General features: G+C 33.1%; 1 protein-coding gene and 1 non-coding gene across 3 annotated transcripts; both read left to right on the forward strand.

Annotated features, from left to right (window-relative positions):
- Positions 1–1,805: 1,805 nt before the first annotated feature.
- Positions 1,806–1,878, forward strand: TRNAA-UGC. The gene has a single exon. It is a non-coding gene; the product is annotated as a tRNA-Ala (tRNA).
- A 584-nt stretch (positions 1,879–2,462) lies between these two features.
- Positions 2,463–11,194, forward strand: LOC101210488 (spastin). 2 transcript variants are annotated; one of them, XM_031883052.1, is made up of 14 exons: positions 2,463–2,678; positions 2,806–3,073; positions 3,609–3,700; positions 3,813–3,832; positions 4,587–4,824; positions 4,925–5,020; positions 5,788–5,903; positions 6,021–6,101; positions 6,911–7,034; positions 7,699–7,748; positions 8,464–8,554; positions 9,449–9,484; positions 10,091–10,188; positions 10,835–11,194. In XM_031883052.1, the coding sequence occupies exons 2-14, from the start codon at positions 2,865–2,867 to the stop codon at positions 10,949–10,951; spliced, it is 1,368 nt and encodes a 455-aa protein (XP_031738912.1). In that variant the 5' UTR covers positions 2,463–2,678; positions 2,806–2,864; the 3' UTR covers positions 10,952–11,194. The 2 variants fall into 2 exon arrangements, with proteins under 2 accessions (XP_031738912.1, XP_011650781.1); XM_011652479.2 differs by having other exon boundaries at positions 2,464–2,678; positions 2,755–3,073.
- The last annotated feature ends 305 nt before the right edge of the window (positions 11,195–11,499 follow it).

Genomic DNA, 11,499 nt, shown 5'->3' on the forward strand with positions numbered 1-11,499 from the left:
TTTATGAGGCTCCGTCCGTTGGATTTGTTGCCCAGTCAAAAATTAAAATCCAAATACTTTTTTCTTTTCCTTTTTTTCTCTCTTTTTTTTTTGCTTAAATACAAAATTGAAACAAATTTCTTTTATATGAATTTTATTTTATTTGAGGGAGGTGTGTGCAAAGTAAATATTAAAAATAAAAAGGAGTTTTTGCAAAAATTGCAAAATAAAAATTACGAGCAAAAATAACAAATTTAAAAATTGTAAACGTTTATTTTTATTATTATTATTTAATGCAATTTCTCAAATAAAAATAAAATAAATATCATATAAAAAAATTAGCAAACTTAACTAAATATTTGTCAATCTCTGTCTCTTTTAAAAAAAAAATTGTTGTATTTCGTAGTTTGTATTTTTTTTATCGATATTAGTTTTCCTTTTTAAATATTTGGAAGAAGAAAATACCTTTAAATTCCCTCGTTTTCAAAAGGTCAAAATTAACCACATAATTATAAAATTTTAAACATGAAAGATGTGTTACATTTTTCAAATGGTAAAAAATGGTAAAACATATCAACTATTTGGGGAAAATTATTCTTTTTACGAAGGGTAATAGTTTGTATCTTTTACTATTATAAAAAAATCTTTTATTTTTTGTATCAAGATGAACAATCATGAATTCTGAAAAGAGTGAGGAGTATTGTTTGTTATAATTTTAATATCTATAATAATTATGTTGACATTTTGAAATACAAGTGAGATTTTAAGATTCATCATTTAAAAAAATTGACATTAACTACAAACCACGTAACCTAGACTTTTGTGACATTTTGCTATTTGTATAAATATTTTCATTAATCCATTTATCTTAAGTTTAAATTTATAATGTCCATGACGTGTTAAATACAATTATAAATGAATGATGTGTTTTGGATTTAAGAAATACTATCTTCTACGACGTGCGTGATATAATCTACAATGAAGGGATAAAATACTAAAATAAATTGTTTGCATATGCAATTTAAAAAACAAAAAATAAAATGTAAATTGAGATTAAAAAAAAAAAAAGTTTGAATAGTTTGAATATGTACTTATTTGGCATCATGCTACATATGGTTGCTATGTGAATTTTGACATTTTCAAAATTTTAAACTATGCAAAATTATTGATAATGCCTAGTTGTCTTTAATTTACAATGTTTATGGCTGCTTTTACAAATGCTAGTAGAAAAGTAAGAAAAAGGAAAAAGTGTGCAATAGACTTTTATTGTAACACAAGTTGTGTATTTTGACATGATCTACTTTAGCAAGTGACTAGATGGACAAATTAATTGATAATAAATGTTTGCGAAATGCTATTTGGCAGATGACAAAAGTCATTATTAAATGATAAATGTAGTATCGATGTTTATTTAAATGAACATTAGTAGCATTCATTGATGAATATCATTCCGTATGTGTCTCAATCAATGAGCCAATTTAGAGATTTTCAAACATAGAATAAATATAGATATATAAAATGGAAACATAACTCATATTTTTGTTCAATTTTTAGAATTGCGTTTTAAGTTTTAGAAACCAGAAACGTAAATGGCTATAAAACACGTTGAATTCTTCAAAAAAATAAAGAAGAAGAAGAAAGAAACATGAGTGTTCAAACGGTCATTAACTTTAAAACTCACAAATTTAAGTTTTGAAGTGTGGGTGGGTTTATATAAATAGATTTCAAATTCATATCTAATTTATAAAGAATGGTATTTGTTAAGATCTATTATTCACGGCTATTATTACAAAGTTGATATCTATTTTATAATCTATAGTATCATTGGGGATGTAGCTCACATGGTAGAGCGCTCGCTTTGCATGCGAGAGGTACGGGGTTCGATACCCCGCATCTCCAATTTTATTTTTTCAATTACATAGCTGATCTATTTAATTTACATTATAAACAACATTTATGTTGAAAATGAAAGAACAAAACCCGACATAGAACTTGAACATACGTCTCATCATAAATCTACTTCACCCACAACTTAAACATACGTCTCTAGTGTGGAAATAAATCTAAATTTACTTCACTCAACTTGAACACACGTCTCTAGTGATGATACATAGCTCACGTCAACTTAATACGACTTGAGAACATTTATGTTGTATGATATTATAATAAAATAATACATAGCTCACGTCAACTTAATACGACTTGAGAACATTTATGTAGTATGATATTATAATAAAATAATACATAGCTCACGTCAACTTAACATTTTTGTAGTATGACATTATAATAAAATAGAACATTTGCAACGTTATAAGCAAATCTACATCACCAACTCAGATCCAATGGTTGAATTTAAGGATTGATATTTTTAAGTTATTTTTTCTTACAGACTTTTTAACCGAAAATATTTACACATCTCATTTACAAATAATTTTCTTTTATATTTGTAAATATTTTTAGATTTTTAAACTAAAATTTGTATGTAGAGAGAGACAAAAAAAAAAAAAAAAAAAAAAAGAACGGAAATCGAGAGCCCAATTTCCAGTTGTTGGATCATCCACACTCCGGCGATCCGCTCCCTCCAATAGGCAAGTTCGGGTTGTTGTATTTCTAAACCTTCCGAAAGAGGAAAGACTCATCAAATTCGCCAAAGTCGAAGTAGCTCGGAGGACGATGTTGTTGAAGAGATTCCGAAGCTGGTTCGGACTGCCGTCTTTGTTTGCCTCTTCTAATTCGTTTTCATGGATTGTTAGCTAACTGTATTTATTTGCGTAGGAATGAGTTTTCTCAAAGGTGTAGTTGACTATATTGGGTCGATCTTCTCAGAAACGAGCTCAATTCACGATTCGCCGCAGAACCGGAGCCACGAGGGTGCTTCAACAATCATGGACAGCGTCAATGGAGTTCCTGTTTCGAACGAGCGATATGCTTCCAAGTTCAAAGGGTACTTTAATTTGTCGCAGGAGGAGATCGCCAAGGCCGTCAGGGCGGAGGAGTGGGGCATAATCGACGATGCGATCCTGCACTACCAGAATGCTAACCGCATTCTGACTGAGGCCAGTTCAACCGCTGTGCCTTCGTTTATCAGTTCCAGGTATTCAGAATTTTGCCAATTTGTTGGATATTTGATCCCCAGTTCATCATTTTATCAATCCACACGGTAAACTGTATTAGTGCAGATGTCTAAATTTTGATGTTTAATAGGATGGAAAGGAATCCATGTCTGAAACTCGAGAAATATATAACTGGGAACAAATGGGCAATAGTTAGAAAATAATTGAAGTTCTAGCGTGATTTATAATGTTTTGTCTTGCAAATTCTGAGAAATAATAACTCGGGAATCTTTGGTATCGTCGTTTGTTTTACCCTGGACATCAGTCTTTTCACTGCTCGACAGTGCGCAATTGTCACGATAGCATTTAGTCATTATTCTGTAGTCTTTTATTATTTGTTTTCTTTCGCAGACTATTTTTTCTTTTATTATTTTGTTATTCATATCTGCCTCATACGATATTCTTACACTCCTTATAGAAGACATACCTATAATTCTGACGGAGTACCAGTTAAAGTTCATTGATTTTCTGTTCTTTCACTTATGCATGGTTTACAATCATTTTCTTTCCCAACAGCGAACAAGAAAAGGTGAAATCTTATAGACAAAAAATCTCAAAGTGGCAAAGTCAAGTTTCTGATAGATTAGCAACTCTAAGTATTCGAGCAGGTTCATTTCTTGTCCTGTAATAACTCAAATCATTTTCATCAATGATGAGCTTTGTTATCGGGGGCATTTACTAACTTATAATGTCTCTTGTTCTGCAATCTTATAAATTCAGGTGTTACATCGCCAAACAAGGTATGGTTTCATCTTTCTGAAGTGTTAACTGTGTAAATATTCAATGTAAGATTCTATGATCGTACGTGAATTAGAAACATTGCCCTTCTTGATGTTATAAACTAGGTGCGTTAAGACTAAGTTGTCTCCCTGGACTTAGAAAAGTAGGCTTTAGAATTATTTGGCACGCTTGATGTTTATTATTCTGAAAGTTAAGGACCAAGCATGAGAGCAATGTTGGCTATCTTATGAAAAAGTATCTTTCTTCTTTTATTTTTCATATCTGAGATATGGTTCAGTTAGTAATATAAAGGTTTCAGATTCTATGTATTTTTTTGTTTCAGGTTTAAATCTCATTTTGAACCTAAATTATCTGTTTATTCTATTTTAGTCTTTAAGCTTTCAAAATGTCAATTTTGGTACTTAAGCTTTCATGTTTGTTCCAGTTTGGTCCCTAAACTTTCATAATGACCATTTTAGTTCCTAAACATTTATAAAACAACTATTTTGGTCCATGTTATGATTTTCACTTGTTCAATGCTCATTTCTAATCTCCGTGACTCGAAATCACACTCATTAAACATTGTACGATAGTACACATACTTCGAAGTTATATTGGTAAGTTAAAGACTCTTCAAAGTCAAGGATCAAAATGGAATGAATCCGAATTCAAAGAACAAAAACATTTTTGAAAGTAAGAAGCAAAATAGAATACATCTGAACTTCAGCAGCCAAAATAAGACTTAAATATTTATTTTGTTAAATTTTATTTCAGAGCTCCTCGAATCATGTGCAAAGAGCTGGAAACGCTTCAAAAATGCCAAACAAAAAGCCAGTGTTAAGGAGCTCTTCTCACAGTGGTGCAAATAATCCAATAACAAGAAGTCAACCAGCTAATGTTGGAACTTCACAATCTACTCGAGAAGTTCCCGATGGATATGATCCAAAATTGGTTGAAATGATAAACACTGCTATAGTGGATCGAAGTCCTTCTGTAAAATGGGATGATATTGGTAGTACATTTTTTTCCCTTTAACTTCATTACATTTTGTTAATTTTATTTTCTACTTTTACTCTTTAATTGGACTCTGAAATAGTCTGGTTCAATTGTAGCTGGACTTCAGAAGGCAAAGCAAGCTTTACTGGAGATGGTTATTTTGCCCACAAAGAGAAGAGATTTATTTACTGGTCTTCGAAAGCCAGCTAGAGGTATTTCTTTCAGAAACGGTCAATATACTCCTAGTAGTACTTCTTTTGAGATTGAAATAAAGTGTCATACCATCTTACACAAAATGCATTCTGTGTCAAGATTCAGGGGCCTGGACAGTATACATTACTGCAAGATTGTGGTTTATGTTGAAACAATAAGAACATTTACATTTGATATGAATGCTCGGTATATGGGTAATTCAAACTAAAAATATTAGAGTATTCGTAGGTTGCAATACAAGGCACTAGATACAGCAAACCAGATGGGGTGCTGAAATAATACTCAGCGTCTACGCAAACTTCAGTCTATTCTTGGTTTTTCCTAACATCTCAACTTGTCTGAGAAGCCTGTTGCAATTGGCAATCCTAGTCAAATAGCTGGAATTTCTTGTCATTTTCCAACACTTCTTAGTTGGATTCTTCAGTGTCTAGCTAGTCTCCATACAATAACCAAACCGATCTTGAATTTTATTAAATTTGTAGTATCAACTTACATTTGTGGAGGCCTCATATGCACAGACCTTTAATTGTGTGGAGGTCTAGGGGGACACCTCTGTGTTTACTGCTCTAAGTAGTAATCTGTCACTGTAACATCCAGTCAACTACTTCCTAAAATTTTTTATCTTCTAAGCTAGTCAATCACTTCCCTATGAATCAGGTTCACCCTTTCTCTAAAGTTTATAATGTTTTAGAGCCAAGCTTCTAAAAAAATTTGTGACTCTAATTTCGTTAATCATCATTGTGGATCCAAATCCACATTTCCTCAGGTCTTCTTCTCTTCGGTCCACCTGGTAATGGGAAAACTATGCTTGCTAAAGCTGTAGCTTCAGAATCAGACGCCACTTTTTTTAACTTGTCAGCCGCATCCTTCACATCAAAATGGGTATGTCTCAATTCCATTTCAAGAATTATGTTTTCTTTGTGGAAAAAAGTTCTTCCCCCTATATTTCTTTTCTAGTTATTATCCTTGCAGATTCTAACATATTGTATTTGCTTCAAGTTAGGAGAAAGTGAAAAGCTTGTACGGACTCTCTTCATGGTGGCTAAGTCCAGGCAGCCCTCTGTAATTTTCATGGATGAAGTATGTCTTGTTCTCTTGCCAAACCATTATTTTAAGGATGAGTTAATTGTATATTGTTTTTGTATTTTAATTTTCTTTGTACATTTTCCTGCTTGGTTGAGTCGCTTCGACTAGAGAACTTAAAACTTGAGCTATTATATTTTCATATCCGTGTATATTTGTTATTACCTTTAGTATGGTTTGATAACATCTCACATAAATTTCATTCTTGTTAATAATTATTTCAAAATTTAACAGAATTGTTTAACCTTCTAGAGTTTTCCCTTTCAGAGTTTTTCTTTTATCTGAATTAGAATCTCCTTGACATGGAAAGACTAGTTGGTCTGTCAAAACCTATTTTTATCTGTTCAATATAGAAACTGGGACTTGATGTACAGAATGCCAACGCCATGTAAAAAGACTAATATCCATATAAATTATCAGAAAGGAAACAGCTCGCAGTAAAAATACTGCTAGGTGAGGTGCCTTTCAAAGGTGCAAGTATCATTGTCATAGCAAAATAAGCTTGTACCCAAAACTGGAACTGGGTCTTTACTGGTTATGCTAGTCAGTATTAGTTGTTCATTATTTAGCCGCGTAGTCAAATAGGTACTTCATATTGACAATCTCAAGCATATGAAATCAATAAATGCTAAGCATATCCTCTAGGATGTTTTTGGATTACAAAGCAATCAAAGGTTTATTTCACAAGCTATTTTTTGTGTGAAACATAATTGATGACAATGACATTCATTTAATTATCTCATCCCCCCAAAAAAGAAGACAACAATTGATGAGATTCTGATTATCTTTTTAATTTGACCGTATAGATTGATAGTGTTATGTCGTCGAGGCATGCCGGTGAACATGAAGCTAGCAGGAGGCTGAAGTCTGAGTTTCTTGTACAGTTTGATGGCGTAACATCCAATTCTACTGATCTTGTAATCGTTATTGGTAAGCTTAGGTCTAGCTACGTCTGTTCTGCTCCTTTGCCAATTCTTCAGTAGTTTGGTGTATATGGAAGGAAAGGAATAACCTAATTGTTATACATTAGATGAAACGAAGTGCAATGATTGACTTTTGAACTTTTTGATTTCCATGCTTGGTCCAGATGCCATGAAAAGTTTGTGGGGCTAAGCTCAAAACGTATAAAATTGTTTACCAGTTCTGGAATTATGAGATATGATCCACTGAACACTATGCGGTTGATGTAATATTATCTATCAACACTTGCATGATATTCCTGTCTCCATATATACTTTTACCTCCTGTTTCTTTTTCAATTTACATTTTGTATGTTTTTATATGTTTGTTCTTTTATATATTCATGGCCGTTTTTACTTCCACATAGGATATCAACAAACTTACATGTGCCTGCAGTCTGAAAAAAATTCTTTTCCTATAATGAAATGATAGATTGCAACAACCTGAAAGAAAATTATGTGCTTTCTTCCTTATTATGAACTCGTTAGCTAGTTGAAATCCATGCGAACTTTTAGATTGCATTCTGATACGAGCTTAGTGGCTGCTGTAAGCATGCTGAATTGTTTTTGCTAGTTTTTGTTTTAGGTTTCTTTCTTATCCTTTGGACATACAAGGTTTTATGCTTACTGTGCAGGTGCAACTAATAAGCCCCAAGAATTGGATGATGCAGTTCTTAGGAGATTGGTATGTAAAATTTATAATGGTTCTGTTTTTTATTTTTTGTTTTTGTTTTTAATGAGGAACATATAGAACAAAAAACGGCTTAAAACAAAAGCCCAACAAGAGGAATTCTATCAAGTATGGGGACTCCTAAAGAAATCAAACCAAGCTGAGTCTCGAGAAACAAATCTCGGAAAGAAGATTGAGTCTAATGCTATCCAAGACTTCTTTTCAAGACCTGTCAATTCTTTTAAGTGCTACTTCACTTATTTTTTCCAAGAGCTCTTGATACTAATAGTTGAAGTGAATAGTCCCCATCTCCAAGTATGTATCAATTTCCCCAAGGCAAGTTTAGTGGTCAAAATGGCGTATACCTCTGCCAGTGAAATCAAGGTTTTTAAGATCACAGATGAATTAAGTTAAAGGATCATAATATTTATATATTTTTTGAACCAATCACAAAAGGAAGGGAAGGAAAGGTTAAAGTTTATGGTTCTACAAAAAATCATTAATATACGTTGACTAAAGGACTCTTTTGAAGACGAACAAGAATACGTCAATATGGAATTGCTCTCTTGGTCGCACTCACACGCACTCTGAGGGCATTGATATCTGGTTAGTGCAGTGTGTGACAACACTGGCCAGATACAACATCCTTTCTGTGATTCTTCACTAAAAGCTTTCTATGTATGTTAAATTTAAACTGCTTTCTCATTCAAATGCCTTTCCCCCACAACAGGTGAAGAGAATTTACATTCCCTTGCCAGATGAAAACGGTAGAAGACTTCTTCTCAAGCACAACCTCAAGGGACAGTCATATTCTTTACCAAGTAAGAATGAGGGTTTAGTGAAGTTCCAGCTAGATATTTCCTTAAAGCATGTATCAACTTTAATGCAAACATTTTATTTTCTCCAACTATATGGTGTGCAGTTTTTTTTCCTTACAAAGATGTCTATATAAGACTAAGAAAAGGCTATTTGATTCCATAAATGATGTAAAGTGTACTGGGAGCTAAAGGAGGAAGTTGCGAAATTACATGTTGAGTTTATAAGTTAAAATTATGGGAGTGACTCCCCCTAAATTATTAAATACTCTACAATTTCAACACTTCATATGAAGTGAGGTTGTTTATCCTACGGGATTAGTCAGTAGCCGATGGTTGTGACTGTGGACTTTATACCTCTCTCCCCTCGGTGAACAGTACCCTTTAGCCCCATACTTTATTTTTTTCATTATTGCCTTTTGTTGTCATTAATGCTACTGAGGTCTGATCGATTAATTTAGTATGCTAGTTAGAATTGCATCTCCTGTTCTGATAATATATTATTGTATTACACGCAAATGGACTGTGCTCATTTGCCCTTTATGTTTATCACTTCAGCCGAACCATTATAATCATCGTGGGTTGATCCAATGGTAAAAAAGGAGATGTAGCCTCAATAACTAACCAAGAGGTCATTGGTTCAATCAATGGTGACCATCTATCTAGAAATTAATTTTTTACGAGTTACCTTAACACCCAAATGTTGTAGAGTTAGGCGGGTTGTCCCATGAGATTAGTCGAAGTACGCGTAAGCTGACCCGGACACTCACGAATATAAAAAAAAACGAAAAAAACGAAGAAAACTTCAGCCGAACCATTATATCTTTTTTCTAATTTACTCGAACCATTATATCTTTTTTCTAATTTACTCTAACATAAATGTCTCATTTTTCTTGACAGCTAGAGATCTAGAAAGACTAGTTAAACAGACTGAAGGTACTATATTATTTTCTTGCCTTGTTGTTTTTCATCTTTCCATACTTCAATAGTTGAGAAATTAGCACACCTTCAAGAATGGCATGAACAGAAATGAGTTAGATAACCCCGTACATCTGATGATCTTACACTGTCCATCCAATGTCTTTGTGCATATGGAAGACTTTAGTAGAGCTAGTTGTGTTACGCTAAGAAATCAAGTTTGTTTTGACAAGTATAAACATACAGAAGCTAGAAGTAATCGTTAACTTTTCCACACACACACACACAAAGATAACAATAAATTAATAAATACAGTAGTTAGAAGTTCAAACTAGAAGGACCGTGTTGAAAAGGGGAAATCAAATAAAAGTGAATATTTGTTCCGAGCATATATCTGATTGAATTTTGCAGAAAAATAAATAACATTTGCAATTAGGAATTCCAAGGTCAGTGATCTATAATATGGTTTGCATGGGAATGCCCTGAAGAAAGCTAGAAACAGAATCCGCACTCCAAGTCTCTTCCCACCGATAACACTTATGCTACAAAACCCTTCTGGAAAGTGAATCTTAACAACTCGAAGTTTGAGCCAAAAAGCTAATGGTTTATTATTTACATGTACAGGATACTCTGGAAGTGATCTACAAGCCTTGTGCGAGGAAGCTGCAATGATGCCAATTAGGGAGCTAGGTGGAAACATTCTCACAGTAAAAGCAGATCAGGTAACTCACATAAAATCTGTTGTGAATCTGTTAACTCTAATTCTCTCTGTTTCACTAAAGATACGAGTGAAGTAGCTTTTTCTTTGTCAATTCATATCACATCACGTGTGATTATTTGCTGAACAAATCCCGTTTATCAATAGTTTCTCCCTTTTGCAGTTAAAACTTCTATATTATATTCATGATAACCTCTTTATATAGCTAATTCGGATCCGGATTTCTTAAATTCTCACTCCCTCCTTTCCCAGTTCCCCGGTTTCCTTTTGGTTGGTGAGAGAAGGAAAAATCTCACTTTCTCCTTCTGATTGATAGAATATAACCTCATTTTGCGACATATCGGATCTAAACTTCTATTATCACATCGTACTCTCACCAGTAACAGGGCAATCTCATGCAAACATGTGTCTGATTCCGTTGAGTGATTATAGAAAAGGTGATGTATAGGAAATTTGTAGTGTGTTTTAAAGTAGCTTGTTGGGAGACTCGTGCATTTCGAGCTAACCGAGAGTCGTCTTCTTTCCTTTTATTTTGCCGTATCGGGGATCGGTAAACATCAATTGTCATCAATTATCGTATCGCAATCTTATCGAATTTGGATGTTTACCTGTACCGTTTCATTGAAATTTTACATTTTTGTATGCACCAGATAAGGTCATTAAAGTATGAAGATTTCCAGGAGGCAATGAAGGTCATTAGACCCAGTTTAAGCAAAAGCAGTTGGAAGGAGATTGAAGAATGGAACCAGAGTTTTGGATCCAATTAGATATGCAAAAATTATGTTTTTTTTTTTGGAGACGGCTGTAGTGAAGAGAAGGAGAACCCTTCGCCACTATGTATTATATTGTACAGACTTAATTCAAATACCAACGTCTAGATAGTTCTATCTTTTGGTTTCTTGTTTGAGATGGCCAAAATCATACGAGAATAATCTGTATTTAGAAAACAGAATCAATGAAATGACTGTTCAAGTTTCGTTTAATAAACGAGACAACCATTGATAGTTTAATTCTCTTCCAATTATTGAAATAAAAAGAAGAAAAGGAAAAAAGGTTAGATATCTTTTAAATAATATATGCCAACTCTCCTCTACACAAATATACTTGTATAAAGAACATAAGGTGGCTCGAATTCTCATTCGATTAAATTCATACTAATTCCACCAGTGATTAGGGTATTTTCTAAACTTTGAAAGCTAAGAAGTTGATTTAATTTTTGACCTAATGTAATTTAGTTAAATCTACATAATTTTCAATGAAATATAAGATACCTACTAATGTTGTATTGTTTTTTTTTCGGGTCAGCTTAAGGGAC

The sequence above is a fragment of the Cucumis sativus genome, chromosome 3, assembly GCF_000004075.3.
Source record: "Cucumis sativus cultivar 9930 chromosome 3, Cucumber_9930_V3, whole genome shotgun sequence".
NCBI classification, from domain to species: Eukaryota; Viridiplantae; Streptophyta; class Magnoliopsida; order Cucurbitales; family Cucurbitaceae; genus Cucumis; species Cucumis sativus.